The 20,174-nt window shown below is 43.4% G+C and overlaps 3 protein-coding genes across 3 annotated transcripts; 2 read left to right on the top strand and 1 right to left on the bottom strand.

Annotated features, from left to right (window-relative positions):
• Positions 1–286: 286 nt before the first annotated feature.
• LOC115243836 lies at positions 287–1,408 on the top strand. Its single transcript, XM_029821090.1, has one exon. The coding sequence runs from the start codon at positions 287–289 to the stop codon at positions 1,406–1,408; it is 1,122 nt and encodes a 373-aa protein (XP_029676950.1).
• A 1,720-nt stretch (positions 1,409–3,128) lies between these two features.
• Positions 3,129–5,027, bottom strand: LOC115243835. Its single transcript, XM_029821089.1, has one exon. It carries the CDS (start codon positions 5,025–5,027, stop codon positions 3,129–3,131), a length of 1,899 nt encoding a protein of 632 aa, XP_029676949.1.
• Positions 5,028–8,408: 3,381 nt separating this feature from the next.
• LOC115243834 (uncharacterized protein F54H12.2-like) lies at positions 8,409–8,762 on the top strand. Its single transcript, XM_029821088.1, has one exon. The coding sequence runs from the start codon at positions 8,409–8,411 to the stop codon at positions 8,760–8,762; it is 354 nt and encodes a 117-aa protein (XP_029676948.1).
• The last annotated feature ends 11,412 nt before the right edge of the window (positions 8,763–20,174 follow it).

The following is a 20,174-nucleotide window of genomic DNA, read 5'->3' as shown; positions in this document are numbered from 1 at the left end:
GTTAGGACGCGGTCCCCTTCCACCTTCTCCGCGGACCCCTCGCCCATCGGTTTCGCCGCGGTTCTCCCGCGTGACGTCATACCCCTTGCGCCGGTTTACCCTCGCCCCTCATCCCCCCTCACAGGACCATGGCTTAGAACCGGCCTTACTACACTACTGCGGCGGGCTAAGTCAATGTTCCAATAGATACGCGCGCACTAATAACAAGTACGTACAGTCGTACGATTCCTCGGAACCGTCGTCTTATCATATATACTTTGATATAAATAATTTGTACGGATGGGCGATGTGTCAATCGTGGCCTTACAAGGATTTTCAATGGGTCGACGATGTTACGAGCATCAATTTAATGTCCATAACGTCGAACTCGCCTATCGGTTACATCCTAGAAGTCGACCTTGCGTATCCGTCCGGTCTTCACGACTCCCACGCGGATTTGCCGTTTTGCCCGATGCGCAATAAGCCGCCCGGAAAACGGCAGGAGAAACTCTTCGCCACACTGTACGATAATGGCCGTTACGTGACGTATTATCGTAACCTGCAGCAATGCATTCGATACGGATTACGCGTTACGAAGATACACAGAATACTGCGATTCGCGCAATCTCCGTGGTTGCGCGGATACATTGAACTGAACACGCGACTGCGAATTAATGCGAGAAACAAGTTCGAGAAAAATCTATACAAATTGATGAATAACGCCATATTCGGCAAGACCATGGAGAACATGCGCAATCACTCGGACGTTCGTCTCGCGACCCGATTGGACGGGCGATACGGCGCGGAGGCGATGATCGCGAAGCCGAACTTTCACAGCAAAAGCGTCTTCGCGGAGGATCTCGTAGCCGTGGAATTGGGCAAACTCGAGATTAAGTTCGACAAACCGGTCTACGTGAGTATGTGCATCCTCGACGTGTCCAAGATTCGTTTATACGAATTTCACTACGAATATATGTTACCGTTGTATCGAGGCAAGTGCAAGATAATGTACACCGACACGGATAGTCTCATCTATCGCGTCGAGTGCGAGGATATGTACGAGGATATGAAGCGCGATATCGATAGATTCGACACGAGCGATTACGCAGCGGACAACGCGTACGCCATGCCTCTCGCTAACAAGAAAATGCCGGGTGCGATGAAGGACGATAATACTGGCGCGATCATGACGGAATTCGTCGGGCTCAGAGCAAAGATGTACGCACTGCGAGTCGGTAGAGGCGACACGAAGAGGATCAAGGGCGTCAAGAGCGGCGTCGTCGCGAGAACGATAACGTTCGACGATTACACACGATGTCTTCGACGAGAGATCGAGATGACGCGCGAGCAGTTCTGCGTAAGGTCCAAATTACACGAGGTGTACACGGTGTCGGAGTCGAAGGTCGCGCTTATGGCCTTCGCACACTGAACGCGATGAGCGATGAACGATGGGCGATATCCAATGAGAGCTTTATTTTTTCGGAAAACCAGAGCTCTCTGGATATCGCCCATCCCTCATCGCTCATCGCGTCCAGTGTGCGAGGGCCATTAGTCAGCACGACGATAAGCAATCCGTGATACCCGGAACTACGGATATCGTGGGGGCATTATAGAATACCGCTATAAGGAGCGAAAAAAACGTTGTATATTGCGGAATGTAATAAATATTATTTGTGTTTAATATAGTTTATTTTAATAAAATACTCCGAGAGCGCAATAGAAGAGAATAACAAACGCGGGTCTCGCAAAAATTGTAAAAATATTTATAAACAAAGGCGGGAATCGAACTCGCAAAATCGCGCATTTTTTCGTAAGTAGTTTGTAATTTTGCGAGACGCGCATTCGCCATTTTATCTATCGCGCTCTCGGAGACGCTTCTTAAAACATTCAAACTTCGACGGTAGTTTATTGTTAGTATAAATATAACACAGTTTATTTTATAAATAATAACATAGGTTATTTTATAAATAATAACATAATATGTTTTATATATTCCGCGTATTATTACTATCGCATTTCCGATATAATATATTCCATATACTTTACAATCGCGCTGAAGATGGTTCGAAAAGGACCAAAACACCTGTTTTTAACCAAGTTATCGAAAGTCCGAATAGTATCGCGGTCCATGGCGGCAATATTCGAAATACTTGTCTCCAAGTTTCAAGTCGAAAAATACAAGCTTTCTATCGCTGGCTTGTATTATTCGACTTGGAAACTTTGGGATTCGAAACATTGGTGGACATTCTACAAATTGTCGCGAAGCGCAAAGAACGCGCATTTTGCGCGTACGCGAAACGCGCGCTTTTGCGATCGCTTCTATCGCTTGCTTAAAATATCGATGTAATTTTATTGTAATCAAGCGACGTCAAGTACATAAAAAAATTTTTCCGGGTAAAATATATGCGCGTAAATAATCACGTCGGTTTTCGATTGTATTTGTCTTCTTCGTATGATATATTTGTAAAAATCTTTATTAATTTATTCTTATTTATTGAAATATATTTTAAAATAATTACATAGTTTATTTTATAAATAACGGTTTATTTAGTAAAATTTTACATTTTTATCATAATACAGCTGCCTTATTTATCCAAGAGTTGTGCGACTCGTCCATTCCCAGCCATTTCACGTAAACCTCGTCGTCCCTTCGGCGCAGCACCTTCTCTACGAGATACCATTCTCTACGTCGGGATCGCGGACGCGCAGCAACTCGTGCTCGTAGGATCCTCCGGCGATCGGTTCGCCGCGCGAATCCTTCAGCAGATACGTCACGGGATTGGTCCGTTGTATCTTGGTTATTCGAAAGATCTCGGTGGTCCAGTTGGGCGTGAAATCTTTCTCGAAGATCGTCTTGAACTTGCTGACGCGTACCGGATCGGCTACTTCGAATCTCGCCGGAGCCGCGATCTTTACGTTGCTGTACACCGTATTTAAAAGTTTATCGGCGATCGCTGGAGTTAAGTCGATAAGTCTCATACCTATAGTGCGATGTTTTTGCGTGTTGTACTCCTCGACGAGCCGAGGTAACTCGTCGATCCACTTGTACGTTCCGCTCAGCGTGAAGTACTTCCACATGGAGTTCTTGAGCGTGCGATTGAATTGCTCGACGATCGACGCTTTCATCACCGAGTACGTCGAGTAATGATTCACTGCGTTTCTCCGCGAACTTTCGCACTTCGGCGTTGTAGAATTCCTTTACTTTGCCGGTCTGCAGACTTGGCCCTCCCCTTGTGAGTCCGGTGCTCCGCCGGGATGTGATCCAGCAGGCGGGGGTCGTTCGCCGACCACTTCCTCAACGGGAACCCGCCCGCCGTGCACAGCTCCGTTAGCTGCCGCTGGAGGTCCATGGCTTCCTCGATGGTGGGTGCGCCCGTGAGGATGTCGTCCACGTAGACGTCTCGGCGCAGAACCGCTGATCCATGGGGAAAGAAGGCATCCTCGTCGCTGGCGAGCTGCCGAAGGGAGCGGATGGCCAAGAACGGGGCGCATGCCAGGCCGTAAGTGACCGTGTTCAGCTCGTATTCCTTCGGAGTCGTCTTGTCGCCGTGACGCCAGAGAATCTTTTGCAGGTGGCGGTCTTCAGGAGCGACGAGAATCTGGCGATACATCTTCTTGATGTCGCTCGCCAGTACGAATCGGTGCACGCGCCATCGCAGCAGCACGTCGTCCAAGGCAGGCAGGAGGTTCGGCCCCACCTTGAGGTGCTGGTTGAGGCACGCGCCGGACGCCACGGTCGACGAGCCGTTGAAGACGACCCGGATCTTGGCTGAGGAGCTTGCCTTGCGCATCACGCCGTGATGCGGCAAGAAGCACTCGGAGGGCATTACTGTGCCCGGCCGAGCGGGGGACATATGCCCCAGGTCCTCGTACTCCTGCATGAAGGCAGAGTACAGGCGTCGCAGCTGTTCGTCACGGGTGAATCTCCGCTCCATTTGCTCGAGCAGGCGGGCGGCAGCGAACTTCGTTCCCGTAAGGTCTGGCAGCGGCGGAGTGAGCGGAAGACGGACCACGAAGAGGCCGCTTGCGTCTCGCGAATGCGTCTGGGCGAAGTGTTCCTCGGCTTCCTTCTCGGCGGCGGTGAGTGGCGCTGCGGTGGCGTCTACTTCCTCCTGCTTCCAGAAGTGCTGCAACAGGGAGTGGAGGTCGTCGTCTCCTCTGCAGTGGTAGGTGCGGGCGGTCCGCGCAGCGGTCGCGACGCCGACGGCGCCCGATAGAATCCATCCCAACGTAGTCCTTTGTGCCACAGGTTGCTGGCGTCCTCCGCGGCGGAGACCTGGCTGGAGGATGTCCGCGCAGACATCAGCGCCGAGGAAAAGCTCCACAGGGTCGGCGGCGAAGAAGTCCGGGTCGGCCAGCTCCAGGTTGTCGAGGTGCCGCCAGGAGTGCCGATCTGCACGGAGGCCGCCGCTGGTCGTTGTCAGTCGGTCCAGGATGAAGGCCAAGATCCGCAAGGGCGGGCCGTCACGCAGCGGCGAGAGCGCGAGCTCAACCTGGCCCCGAGCGCCCGTTGATCGTCCGCCAACGCCGACGATGGCGATGGAGGTAGGTGCGCGGACCAGCTGCAGACGCTGCGCGAGCGATTCGGCCACGAGCGAAATTTCGGAGCCCTGATCTACCAAGGCGCGCACGGCACCTGGCTGGAGGATGTCCGCGCAGACGTCAGCGCCGAGGAGAAGTTCCACAGGGTCGGCGGCGAAGAAGTCCAGGTCGGCCAGCTCCAGGTTGTCGAGGTGCCGCCAGGAGTGCCGGTCTGCACGGAGGCCGCCGCTGGTCGTCGTCAGTCGGTCCAGGATGAAGGCCGAGACTCGCAAGGGCGGGCCGTCCCGCAGCGGCGAGAGCGCGAGCTCAACCTGGCCCCGAGCGCCCGTTGATCGTCCGCCAACGCCGACGATGGCGATGGAGGTAGGTGCGCGGACCAGCTGCAGACGCTGCGCGAGCGATTCGGCCACGAGCGAAATTTCGGAGCCCTGATCTACCAAGGCGCGCACGGCGTGCAGGACTCCGAATTTGTCGGCCACCCGAACGCGCGCGGTCGCGAGAAGCATCGCCGGTGCGGCTCTCGCGCTTCGGTTCGCTGAGAGTGACGATCTGGCGACCTCGGAGGCGTTGGTGATAAAGTTTGCGTAGGTCCGCACTTGACTCACCCCTCAGCCGCTGGATTGCCGTGAACCTCGCTAAGTAGGAGCGCACGAGCAGGCGCTTGTTCTCGTAATAGTCCGTTAACGATTTCCATGCGCGCTCAAAGTTCTCGTCGGTCGTCGGAAGGCTGCGGATTAACAGCTCTGCCTCTCCTTTTAGGCACGCCTTGAGGTAGTGCAGCTTCTCCACCGGGGCACTCGCTTGCCTTGTGCCTCCCGAGGCAGTTGAAGCACAGCTGGTTGGCTTCGATGTGCTTTCTTCTCTCCGACGCCGTCTTTGCCCTGAACGCGTCACAGAACATGATATAATGCTCTTCGTGGTACATGGTACACCGCTCGCGCTTGCTCTCCGGCTTCCGGGCGTGAAGAACGCGCGGCGGACGCCCGGAGCTTGCGACCGGCTTCGCGGGACTCGACTCCGTTTTACTCGGCGGCAACGACTCGAGCGTGTGCAGCCGTCGGTTTAAAAACTGGATCACCTTTGCGTACGACGACGGTTCCGTCATGTCGCTGATCGTGGTCTCCCATTCGCGGCGCGACCGGGAGTCTAGGAGATCTACGACGAGGTGCACGAACAGATCTTCCCCGCGCGCGATCGGTCGTCCGATGCTCTCGAGTGAGCCGACGGTACTGAGCACTCCGTGATAAAGTTTGCGTAGGTCCGCACTTGACTCACCCCTCAGCCGCTGGATTGCCGTGAACCTCGCCAAGTAGGACCGCACGAGCAGGCGCTTGTTTTCGTAATAGTCCGTTAACGATTTCCACGCGCGCTCGAAGTTCTCGTCGGTCGTCGGAAGGCTGCGGATTAACAGCTCTGCCTCTCCTTTTAGGCACGCCTTGAGGTAGTGCAGCTTCTCTACCGGGGCAGCGGAGGTGTCCTTCCCGATGAGCGAGTGGAAGAGGTCGCGGAACGAAGGCCAATCCTCGTAGAGTCCGGAAAACTGCAGGAGCTGGATTCTCGGCAGGGTTGTTTGCGACGGCTGTGACGGAGCCGGTCCGACTGCTGGAATCTCGGTCCTCTCCGCGGCTCTGAGGCGTCGTAGCGTGTCCAAGAACATGCCCTTCTGCGTCAGGTAAGCCTCCTCTGCCAACGTTGGCATGTCGGTTCTCACGTACGTGCTGTCCGACAGGGCTTCCCAGTGTTCGAGCAGCTTGTTGTGCTGGAACTCGAACTTCGCCCAGTTGGCCTCGAGGGTTTGGAGTCGCGCTTCCGCCAGCCCGATCGTTATGTTGGCGGTTTCCGACTTCCGCAAATTCTCGTATGCGCGGGAAATGCGTCCGTATAAGTCCGATTGCGAACGGACCGTTGGTTCCTTGTCCTTATTCATTTTTGTCTTTCAGATGCGTGACGTCCGGAAGAGCACAGACGGATTCACTGCAAGCACTGCACTCGCTCCACGCACAGGCACCGGATAGCAAGGGATCCGGCTCGAAGGACCAGCAAATTGGTTCGGAAAATTAGAACTTGTTATTCGCATTTGTTTGTAATTTCGGCTCTCTCGGGTGACCGCTGCGTGGCCCGCTTTGAACGGCACGAGCAATGCCACGAGCCTGGCGCGATTTGCTGAGCGCCGCTGTCTACGCGTGATCTGATTCGTGGCCTCGGCGGCAACGACTCGAGCGTGTGAAGCCGTCAGTCGAGGAATTGCATCAGCGAGACGTACGTCGGCGGCTCCGTCGTGTCGCCGATCGCACTCTCCCATTTGCGGCGCGACTGGGAGTCTAAGAACTCTACGACGAGGTGAACGAAGAGGTCTTCCCCGAGAATAATCGGTCTCCTGATGCTCTCGAGTGAGCCGACGGTGTTCAGCACGCCATGATAGACCTTGCGCAAGTCCGCACTCGACTCACCCTTCATCCGCTGTATTGCAGTGAACCTCGCGATGTAGGACCGCACGAGCAGGCGCTTGTTCTCGTAATAGTCCGTTAACGATTTCCATGCGCGCTCAAAGTTCTCGTCGGTCGTCGGAAGGCTGCGGATTAACAGCTCTGCCTCTCCTTTTAGGCACGCCTTGAGGTAGTGCAGCTTCTCCACCGGGGCAGCGGAGGTGTCCTTCCCGATGAGCGAGTGGAAGAGGTCGCGGAATGACGGCCAGTCCTCGTAGAGCCCCGAAAACTGCGGGAGTTGTATCCTCGGCAGGGTCGTTCGCGCCGGATGAGACGGCGCAGGTCCGAAGGCTGAAGGCTCGGTCCTTTCCGCGGCTCTGAGGCGTCGAAGCGTGTCCAAGAACATGTCCTTCTGCGTCAGGTACGCCTCCTCAGCTAGCGTTGGTATGTCCGTTTTCACGTATGTGCTTTCCGACAGGGCTTCCCAGTGTTCGAGCAGCTTGTCGTGCTGGAACTCGAACTTCGCCCAGTTGGCCTCGAGGGCTTGGAGTCGCGCTTCCGCCAGCCCGATCGTTATGTTGGCGGTTCCCGACTTCCGCAAGTTCTCGTATGCGCGGGAAATGCGTCCGTATAAGTCCGACTGTGAACGGACCGTTGGTTCCTTGTCCTTATTCATGTCTGTCTTTCAGATGAACAGCGTCCGGAAGAGCACAGACGGATTCACTGCAGGCACTGCACTCACTCCACGCACAGGCACCGGATAGCAAGATCCGGCTCGAAGGGCCAGCAAATGTGCGAGAAAGAAGTGGACGTGGGCGAGAGGAGCCCTGCGAGATCGCGTTTGTACCGGACGCGCAAAGATACTCTCCGCGAGCGGCGGATGTATCGTGAATACCGCGAGCGACGGTAAAACGGCGCGATTCCGCGACCGACGGAATGAACGGCGCGTTTTAACTGCGAGAGATTAATCGCGAGCGACGAGAATCTCTTTTGTTCGACTCTGAAACTTCGCGTTTCGTAAGCGAGAGTACGAATTGGAAAAGCGAGCGACTTTTCTTGCGCGAGAGTTTAACGATATTCACACACTGTCTCGGATAAATCTCGATCGAGTGCGCCCGGCGGTTTCCCGAGAGCTTATATACAACAGTTCTTTTGCTGATTCTAGAACATTCTGCGTGTTTGTCTCCAAAGATCGCGCCGGTTGTTGTTTGCGATGATTCGGAAAATTAGAACTTGTTATTCGCATATGTTATTAATTTCGGCTCTCTCGGGTGATCGCTGCGTGGCCCGCTTTGAACGGCACGAACAATGCCACGGGCCTGGCGCGATTTGCTGAGCGCCGCTGTTTGCGCGTGATTTGATCTGCGGCGGGCCGTGCGCCGCGCGAGATGGCCGCTAACGCGCCAATTTTCGAGCGCTCCCGTTGGAGACGCCCAATCTCAAACACTATACGTCGACGGTATGCAAATTCCTAGTACACCGTTACAACCGGTTTTCTTGCCGGAGAAACCGCTTTACGTCGAAGCTTATCAAACTCTCTTCGCGGGAACGGGCATCCATTTTTTGAATGAAGGAAATTCTATAAGTAGAGACGATTATTCCAAAGGTTATACGCTATTCGCTTTTGATCTCACATCCGACCCATCTGCTAATTACGCGGGATATTGGAATCTCGTGAGACATGGTAGTTTACGATTAGAAGTGCGATTCGAGAAAGCTCTCACAGAGACCGTTAATTGTATTATTTACGCCGAATTCGATAATGTAATAGAAATCGATTCGTCTCGTCAAGTCATCGTCGATTTTGCCGGCTAGATATTTATCGCGTTCAGGTATTTGACCGTTACAACGTAATACTCGGAAAATTTTTCTCATTTTTCACCCCTCCACATTCGATCAAAATGCCAAGAGCATAAAATATCAAAAAATGTGTAATGTAACAAAAAAGGATTCAGTTTCATTCGAGACACGAACGTCGACACTTCGCGAACAGTTTAAACCTATCGAGTGCGCTCCAGTCTTCACAATATGGATATAGTCATCGACATACAAGGTTTCCGTGATGCCAATGAGAAGTTTATCCCTAAGGAAGTTGCTGTTATCGCGCTTGATGCTCCATTCGTCGGACATTGGATTATGATGCCGCCGCATTCATTTGGTGATTTACCAAGAAAAGTAAGACATGAAAACAATAGGCTCACGCGAAATTATCACGGCATCGAATGGTTCGACGGTGAAGCTAATCCGAAATATTTTACAACGCAACTACGTGAAATAACAAGACCTGCACGTCACATTTACGTCAGAAGTATCGAAAAAGCAAACTACTTGCAAAATCTACTCTCCAGAAATTATAAAATATTTTTCCTAAATAATAAGAAATAAAAATTAAATATGAAATCAATAGTTAACTAGCCAAGTACTTAGAAGCAATTCAGTTTGTGAGAATTTGTAATTTGAAATAGTATTTGTCATAAAATCAAATTTGTATTTATAGAAATGTTATACACAAATTGTCTGCATAAAATTAAAACGCATTATATTTTTATTAAGAGATACCTGAGTTTCAAAATAAGTTCAATAGAAATAAGAAAATATAAAAAAATTTTAATTAAAAAAACTTGGCGCTGCTTTCCGTTGATTTCGGAAAAATTTGGCCTGATAACAAAGTTACCCAGAGTATAATACGTTTATTAGAATACAGATGGTCAACCGTGACTGAAAATAGTTTCGATCTAAAATTTAGTGACGTTTTTAGTATAGTTTGTATAAAATATTTATACATGAGTATCTGTGGTGTAGTGGATATGGCACTTGCATTAGAATTTATAAACCCAGGTTCAAACCATACCATATATTATTTTTTTTTGCATTATATCATAATGTTTTATGGTAGAAATAATTGGAAGCGTCCCTTTTGACCACGTTGATATTGACCACAGTCCCGATTGACCACGGTCCCGATTGACCACGGTCCCGATTGACCACGGTCTCGATTGACCACGGTCCCGACTGACCACGGATCAATACATGTCGTTACTAGGACATGTACTTTGCAAGTTGTAAAGCGAGGTCCATTGGGTCCGACTGGCGGAGGGGGTGCGGAAGGGGGGCCGAAGGCCCCCATTGCACCTCCCCGTGTGTGTGTGTGTTACATGATTTTTCAATCGGGACCGTGGTCAATATCAACGTGGTCAATCGAGACCGTGGTCAATCGGACGTGGTCAATATCAACGTGGTCAATATTAACGTGGTCAATATCAACGTGGTCAATATTAACGTGGTCAATATCAACGTGGTCAATATTAACGTGGTCAATATCAACGTGGTCAATATTAACGTGGTCAATATCAACGTGGTCAATATTAACGTGGTCAATATCAACGTGGTCAATATTAACGTGGTCAATATCAACGTGGTCAATATTAACGTGGTCAATATCAACGTGGTCAATATTAACGTGGTCAATATCAACGTGGTCAATATTAACGTGGTCAATATCAACGTGGTCAATATTAACGTGGTCAATATCAACGTGGTCAATATTAACGTGGTCAATATCAACGTGGTCAATATTAACGTGGTCAATATCAACGTGGTCAATATTAACGTGGTCAATTTTATTTATTTATTTAAAGAGACTTTAGTTACAGACGTGCTAGTTGCTTTATGCAGTATGAGATACACATGTATCGCATGTATGAACCGGGCATATAATGATAACATCTACTGCGCGCGCGACAGATACTCGTCTCGCGCAGTGCTGTGCGCGAAACAAGAGATAGTAGCGCGATAGAAACCGCTGATTGTTATAACGTGTTATAACGTATTATACGTATTATAACGTAAACCAGTGCTCGGATTTAGTTGCACATTTCGGGCCGAAATCGGAGGCGCCGCCTATTGTTGCCGTTGCCCCGACAACCGTTCGAGGCTCGACGGCCGAGCCGCCAAAATCGCGCGTGCATCTCGCAATGATTCGACTGGCGCGGCCCTTCAGCCCGCGCTTTTTCGATCGGAGAGGGACACGGCGGACGCGCGCGAGACGGCAACGTCACAATATATATAATAATTATAATTTTGATAATAGCTTTCCACCTCACTCATGAGGTACTATTGTCGATGCGTTTTTTTTAAAGTGGTTTCCCTAGTAGGCCTATTCCACTAAAAAATAATGAAAATAATGTTGCAACGATCGTTTGTTTTATCTCCTCTGTTGTTTCTCAATGGTATTTTATCAGTGAAACGTGCGCGTTTAAAGTCTCGTGTGAGATTGCACAGTTTTAAAGATCCATATTATTAAAATAAAAAGTGCTATTTTACGTAATAGTGATAGTGCATCGTGTGATAATCCTACGGCTTGCTGTTATTGGATTACCTGAAGAATGGATAGAGAGCAAAGATACAATCAAGCTTTTGATAAGGTATGGGAAGAAATGTTTTTCGCATCTATTTATAATAAAATCACCTGTCTTTTGTGTGGTTATCAACCCTCTCTTGTGAAAAAATTTGTTCTTCACAGACATTATAAAAATAAACATTTAAATGAGTTTTCGAAATATGTGGGCGAGGAAAAATTTAATATAATTGAAAGATTAAAATTAGTTTATCAAGAGAGTTGTAGTTCTCGTATCGATAATCCTACATCTTTGGTAAAAGCTCTTACAGCGTCATATGCGATTTCAAATCTCATCGCGAAAAATTCCAAGCCGTTTCGTGAAGGAAAATTTGTAAAGGAATGCCTCATCGCAGCAGTAGAGTCATTTGGAAATTCGTTGACTCTTGAAGAAGCTGTTAGCATTCCTTTAAGTGACAAGACAATAAAATCTCGAATAAATGATATTGCTTCTTCTTTAGAAAAAAAATTAAAATTTTTATTAGAATCTTGCTCTTTTTTCTCATTATGTCTCGATGAGAGCACCGATAATCGGCACGTGAGTCAATTGAGTATTTTTGCTCGAATCGTGCAAAACGATTTTTCATATGTCGAGGAGCTCTTAGATTTTGTCCCATTACATAATACAACAAGGGGTATTGATATCTTCGAAGCTGTTAACCAAACTCTTCATAAATTTAACATAGATTTTTCAAAATGTTCAGCTATCGTAACTGATGGCGCAAGGGCAATGATAGGTTCGACAAATGGATTCTTCGGTCAATTAAAGCAGCGAGATTTGAAGATCCCTGTTATTCATTGTATTATTCATCAAGAAGCGTTATGTGGGAAAATTGTGAAACTATGCACCGCAATGCAAACCGTCACGAAAATTATTAATATAATTAAAGGCGGTCACAAATTTCTTTCTCATCGAAAGTTTCTACTCTTTCTCGAAGGGCATAACGCAACTTATACAGATGTGCCTCTGTATTGTCAAGTTCGGTGGCTCAGTGCAGGAAAATGTTTGGAAAAGTTCTTTGCAATAAGAAAAGAGATCTTCCTTTTCTTGCAAGACAACGTTTCTACAAAATATGACGAATTTAAATTTGTTTTCGAAGATTTAGACTCGCTTTGCGAGCTTGCTCTAATAACTGACATGACAAACAATTTAAATACTTTGAATTTAAAGCTGCAAAAGACCGATCAAATCATTTCACAATTTGTTAGTCATGTCGATTTTTTTCGCAGAAAGCTGCAATTATTTAAAAATCAATTAGAAAATAATATTCTTCACTTTTTTCCCTCTTGCCAAATTCTTGAGGAACATGGCACAAATTGTAATTTTAAAAAACAAATTAATATAATTGATTCTCTAATTATTCAATTTGATTCACATTTCAGAGATTTCGAAACGCTACGAAAATATTTAATATTTTTTGAGAATCCTCTCACTGTGCAAATCGAGGAACAAAGTTCAGAATTTCAGGCAGAACTTTGCGATTTGCAATGTGATCTTTCTTTGAAGGCACGATTAGAAAAGGGGGTCGAATTCTTCAAAATTTTAGATGTATCGTGTTATCCACGTCTTACAAATTTCGGTCTTCGAATTTTCTCTATGTTTGGGTCCACATATTTATGTGAATGCTCTTTCTCGAAAATGAAATTTATTAAAACAGAAAAACGTTCTTCTTTGAGCGATACATCATTATCCTCGCTGATGCGAGTTAGTTCTTCTAAAATCTCTGTGGATATATCATCCCTAGTAGAATCGTGCAAACGACCTAGAATATCAAATTAAAATTTTGATACAAATTGGTTTTTTAGATGTTTTATCTGCTTCTTCTTTCGTTTTTATATAATATCTTACGATATAAAATATTGCTTTCCTGCCAAGTCACATATTTCATTATCTTCATTATTTTTTAGTGGAATAGGCCTACTGGGGAAACCACTTTAAAAAAAACGCATCGACAATAGTACCTCATGGGTGATGTGGAAAATTGATATCTTCGAAGCTGTTAACCAAACTCTTCATAAATTTAACATAGATTTTTCAAAATGTTCAGCTATCGTAACTGATGGCGCAAGGGCAATGATAGGTTCGACAAATGGATTCTTCGGTCAATTAAAGCAGCGAGATTTGAAGATCCCTGTTATTCATTGTATTATTCATCAAGAAGCGTTATGTGGGAAAATTGTGAAACTATGCACCGCAATGCAAACCGTCACGAAAATTATTAATATAATTAAAGGCGGTCACAAATTTCTTTCTCATCGAAAGTTTCTATTCTTTCTCGAGGAGCATAACGCAATTTATACAGATGTGCCTCTGTATTGTGAAGTTCGGTGGCTCAGTGCAGGAAAATGTTTGGAAAAGTTCTTTGCAATAAGAAAAGAGATCTTCCTTTTCTTGCAAGACAACGTTTCTACAAAATATGACGAATTTAAATCTTTTTTCGAAGATTTAGACTCGCTTTGCGAGCTTGCTCTAATAACTGACATGACAAACCATTTAAATACTTTGAATTTAAAGCTGCAAAAGACCGATCAAATCATTTCACAATTAGTTAGTCATGTCGATTCTTTTCGCAGAAAGCTGCAATTATTTAAAAATCAATTAGAAAATAATATTCTTCACTTTTTTCCCTTTTGCCAAATTCTCTTTGAAGAACATGGCACAAATTGTAATTTTAAAAAACAAATTAATATAATTGATTCTCTAATTAATCAATTTGATTCACGTTTCAGAGATTTCGAAACGCTACGAAAAGATTTAATACTTTTTGAGAATCCTCTCACTGTGCAAATCGAGGAACAAAGCCCAGAATTTCAGGCAGAACTTTGCGATTTGCAATGTGATCTTTCTTTGAAGGCACGATTAGAAAAGGGGGTCGAATTCTTCAAAATTTTAGATGTATCGTGTTATCCACGTCTTACAAATTTCGGTCTTCGAATTTTCTCTATGTTTGGGTCCACATATTTATGTGAATGCTCTTTCTCGAAAATGAAATTTATTAAAACAGAAAAACGTTCTTCTTTGAGCGATACATCATTATCCTCGCTGATGCGAGTTAGTTCTTCTAAAATCTCTGTGGATATATCATCCCTAGTAGAATCGTGCAAACGACCTAGAATATCAAATTAAAATTTTGATACAAATTGGTTTTTTTGTTTTTTTTTCTGCTTCTTCTTTCGTTTTTATATAATATTTTACGATATAAAATATTGCTTTCCTGCCAAGTCACATATTTCATTATTTTCATTATTTTTTAGTGGAATAGGCCTACTGGGGAAACCACTTAAAAAAAAACGCATCGACAATAGTACCTCATGAGTGATGTGGAAAGCGGTTATTAGAAAAATATTATCCAGAGGCGATTTATACGTGAGCTGGTTATTAGAAAAATATTATCCAGAGGCGATTTATACGTGAGCTGGTTATTAGAAAAATATTATCCAGAGGCGATTTATACGTGAGCTGGTTATTAGAAAAATATTATCCAGAGGCGATTTATACGTGAGCTGGTTATTAGAAAAATATTATCCAGAGGCGATTTATACGTGAGCTGGTTATTAGAAAAATATTATCCAGAGGCGATTTATACGTGAGCTGGTTATTAGAAAAATATTATCCAGAGGCGATTTATACGTGAGCTGGTTATTAGAAAAATATTATCCAGAGGCGATTTATACGTGAGCTGGTTATTAGAAAAATATTATCCAGAGGCGATTTATACGTGAGCTGGTTATTAGAAAAATATTATCCAGAGGCGATTTATACGTGAGCTGGTTATTAGAAAAATATTATCCAGAGGCGATTTATACGTGAGCTGGTTATTAGAAAAATATTATCCAGAGGCGATTTATACGTGAGCTGGTTATTAGAAAAATATTATCCAGAGGCGATTTATACGTGAGCTGGTTATTAGAAAAATATTATCCAGAGGCGATTTATACGTGAGCTGGTTATTAGAAAAATATTATCCAGAGGCGATTTATACGTGAGCTGGTTATTAGAAAAATATTATCCAGAGGCGATTTATACGTGAGCTGGTTATTAGAAAAATATTATCCAGAGGCGATTTATACGTGAGCTGGTTATTAGAAAAATATTATCCAGAGGCGATTTATACGTGAGCTGGTTATTAGAAAAATATTATCCAGAGGCGATTTATACGTGAGCTGGTTATTAGAAAAATATTATCCAGAGGCGATTTATACGTGAGCTGGTTATTAGAAAAATATTATCCAGAGGCGATTTATACGTGAGCTGGTTATTAGAAAAATATTATCCAGAGGCGATTTATACGTGAGCTGGTTATTAGAAAAATATTATCCAGAGGCGATTTATACGTGAGCTGGTTATTAGAAAAATATTATCCAGAGGCGATTTATACGTGAGCTGGTTATTAGAAAAATATTATCCAGAGGCGATTTATACGTGAGCTGGTTATTAGAAAAATATTATCCAGAGGCGATTTATACGTGAGCTGGTTATTAGAAAAATATTATCCAGAGGCGATTTATACGTGAGCTGGTTATTAGAAAAATATTATCCAGAGGCGATTTATACGTGAGCTGGTTATTAGAAAAATATTATCCAGAGGCGATTTATACGTGAGCTGGTTATTAGAAAAATATTATCCAGAGGCGATTTATACGTGAGCTGGTTATTAGAAAAATATTATCCAGAGGCGATTTATACGTGAGCTGGTTATTAGAAAAATATTATCCAGAGGCGATTTATACGTGAGCTGGTTATTAGAAAAATATTATCCAGAGGCGATTTATACGTGAGCTGGTTATTAGAAAAATATTATCCAGAGGCGATTTATACGTGAGCTGGTTATTAGAAAAATATTATCCAGAGGCGATTTATACGTGAGCTGGTTATTAGAAAAATATTATCCAGAGGCGATTTATACGTGAGCTGGTTATTAGAAAAATATTATCCAGAGGCGATTTATACGTGAGCTGGTTATTAGAAAAATATTATTCAGAGGCGATCTTTCCGTGAACTGGTTGAGAAATATTTCACATCAGATGCGGTTTGCATGTGCGCTCTGATTATTATTTAAGAAGCATTTATGTTGTTAAAACGTTATCTATTGTATTGTATATATAAAATAGTTCATTTTTAGTACCAATTAGGTAAAGAAAAGACTGCACTTATTTTTCAGAGATTAAATTTTTTAAATATTATATAAAATGATAAAATAAATGACATATCTTATTTTTGTGACAATATATAACAAAATACATTTATCTTTCTTTGCAAGCGACAATTATTGAAGCTGGTAAAGACCCAAGAGCATTTCTACTTTGTAGAGGTGCGAAATGTTGTAAAAAACAACATTTTACAAATACGAAGAGAGGTTATAGAGGTAGCCGCTCGACGAAGAAATGAAAAGCAACCTCAACATTATCAGGCTATGGAATTGCAAAAAGATATATTGAACATTCTTAGTCATATTTTTGGCGAACATAAGCGATGTGAAGCTCGCGGTCATATAAGCAAAGAGAATTGTAATGAAACGAAGAAAAATTATGTACCATTTCTAAAATTACATGGTCTCTATCCAAAAACAGAAAGTACTGTCATGTATCTTAGTGCTTACTCCGACAGTTTATTGTTAAATTTAACAAATAATCCTGCAGAATTATTCAATTCGATAATCTGCAAACAAATAGGTGGAAAGCGTATTAATTTTGGGAAAAAGGCTCTTACAATGCTAGAATTGCAGGAGCAGTTGTGCAATACAATACGCAACAAGTACTTACACAATTACATCAAAGCATGTGTAAGACTGTTCCGCCTATTGTCGAGAATCTGGAAAAGCGACACCAAATAAAAGTTGCAAAAACCAGAGAATCTCGAGAAGCGCAGGGAAGGCAAAAAAAATTCAAACGAGAATCAGGAACGGATCGTTATTACGGTCCGCAATCGCAAAAACTGGATCTTCCATCTGATATATTCGAGCAACTGCGACAAAATCATTTAGAAAAGTTGTTCGAAAATGGAGTAAATTGGCAAGAAATAGAATTTAAGACTAGAAACCAAAATGAGTCCGAATTATGGTTATCATTGAGACGTGAAATGTTGACGGCATCCAATTTTGGAACCGTATGTCGCATGAGACCGACAACGTCCTGCGCATTGACAGTAAAAAACATTTTATATCCTCCGTCTATTGATACCGCAGCCATGAAATATGGTCGCGATAATGAAGATGTAGCGAGGAAAGAATTAGCCATGAAATTAAATAAAGCAATAAAACTTTGCGGATTATTCATTGATAATGAAAATCCATTCTTGGGTGCTTCTCCTGACGGACTTATTGAGGAAAATGGTCTTGTGGAAATCAAACGTCCTCTGTCGGCTGAACATTTGACAGCAGAAGAAGCCATAGAGACATTGCCTTCTTTGAAAGGCATCTTTGATAAAAAAAATCCACATAAAATAAATCGAAATCACCGATATTTTTACCAAGTTCAAGGTCAATTGAACATAACAAAGCGAGAATATTGCATTTTTGCTGTTTGGACGCCAAAAAGCATAAAAATATTGCATATTAGTACAGACAATGAATTCTGGAAAAATCAAATGCTATAGTAAGTTGGTAGCTAAAGAGAAAAATTATATACATCTACGTTATCCTACGATAAATCAAGATAACATTATTTTTGAAAAGGTTCAAATACAACTTGATGGTATATGTTGTGGGATTTACGCTGCGGCTTTCGCCACGACTATAGCCTTAGGAGGCAACCCTTGTGAACAAAAATATGCCAAGGATGTAAAAAGCATGAGAGAATGAGAGAACACTTATTTAAAATTATAGAAGGCAATAAACTGCTGCATTTTCCACAGTGATCAAGTGACGCGGTAGCGTCGCGACACCAAGTATATATTTTTAACCTTTGTGAGGTTTTTTTTAGTGAGATAACAAATTATCCAAAAAATGTATTGTGATACTTGTACAAAGATGTCTCAATCTCGATTACAAATTATAATCGGAGAGACGAAAAACATATATTGGTTGCGTTCTCACGAACTGTATACGTCTATGTACATATTATACTTATACATATACATATACATATATATATATATATATACATATACACAACCAAATGTCATTCCTCTTGGAAGATATATGGGAAGACACATAGCCCGTATGAACAATGTGAAATTGTGTTCAAATATGTGATAAAGGCAGACACTTCTATATTATACTATTATCTATACGCTTAGTACACTTAGATACGCATGCGAAGCGATAGAGCAGTAGAAATATACGATGTTGTCTAATTTCAACATATTGAATACAATGCGAAGTTGCTTTTTATAATACGCATAAATCATGCATAAATATTAGTATTGGTAACGGCAGAACCAAAACTGTCGGTATTATCGATAATTGTGTCGATAATACCGACATTTTTAGTTCCGCCATTACCAACATAATTATTTCAAACATGCATAATAGAAAACGCAATCTTTTGCATTGTGTTCCATATATTGAAATGAGACAATATCACAATATATTTTTGCTGCTTTATATACAATAATTAATTGATAAATTACCAAACTTCAATTCATGCGTGAGAGAGTAATATATATGTACGCACTAACATCATCGCAATTTCTAATATCTTCTTTCTCTCGATCATACGCTTACTCTGTTTCTCTCTGTATCTCTCTTTCTAATCGCTCGCTTACTACGTACTGCATATCGCTTAGCTTTATTCTTCTAGCATATTCGCTTACGCGTTTCAGAGAGAAGCCTGAGAGCGGCCATCCCAGCGTTTTTCGTACGATAGCTTTCGGTCCCGTACAGCAGCGCCTCTACGTCCATTTTACAGACGCTTGGAACTACATGGCCACGTCCACTTTCGGTGGCATGATAAAACAACCAATTGGTTCATGTCCATGCTACGTCCACTTTTCGATACTGTCGGTCTTGGTTCATGTCCGTGCTACATCCACTTTTCGATATTGTCGATGCTGGTAGTACACTGATCGCTAGACAAAGAGAGATGATTGCGCCGTCTTTGTCTCTCTTTCATCGCGTATGTGTGTAGCGTCCGTGAAGATACAAACACCGATACATTGAGCACACGGATGCGATTATTGGGAGATAATGTTAGACAAAAAGCGACAATCGCGTGCTATCCTTGTTCCTCTAGCGTATCGTTTTACGACCGAGATACAGCCTGAAAATGCTTTCTGGCCTCTCGTGACAGAAAGCAGTAATGCAACAAGGCTAATAAGCACCCACTTTTTGAGAATTTTATATTTGCGTATATATATATGCGGATATATGATTAAATTATAGTTAAAATTGTACTTGCAATTAAATATTATATGACGATCAATAATAATACTAGAATACTAGATAATAGAGTGAATAAATACAAAATACGTAAGATGGGTGCCTGCTAGACTTGATGATTTGTTGCTCTGTTAATATCGATACTCCGTGTATCATAATTTTGATTTTCATTTTTTTTCTTCTGTAAAAAACTATATAATATATATTTTATAGATTATTGTATATACAGAGTGTCTCACAACCTCCGTACAATATTTTAATAGCGTATTCTGGAGGCAAAATGGAGTAAAAAATCTTAAAACAGAAATATCGAGGCTACAATAGTTTTTGAGTTATAAGTGATCAAAGTTTGCCAATAATATTGCGTAGAATTCGCGTCCTCAGGCTCGTAACTATATTTACGTACTGATCTATCATCTGTTATTGCTGACAGATAAAATAAATAAATTGATTTCCACAAAACTTCTCCGCGCGATCAAAACAAAAATAAACTTTGTTTCTTAAATGTGAATG

This window comes from Formica exsecta, unplaced genomic scaffold, assembly GCF_003651465.1.
Source record: "Formica exsecta isolate Colony F162 unplaced genomic scaffold, ASM365146v1 scaffold739, whole genome shotgun sequence".
Classification (NCBI taxonomy): Eukaryota; Metazoa; Arthropoda; class Insecta; order Hymenoptera; family Formicidae; genus Formica; species Formica exsecta.
The sequence above is the reverse complement of the archived record's forward strand: the minus strand, read 5'-3'. Positions and strand labels throughout refer to the sequence as shown.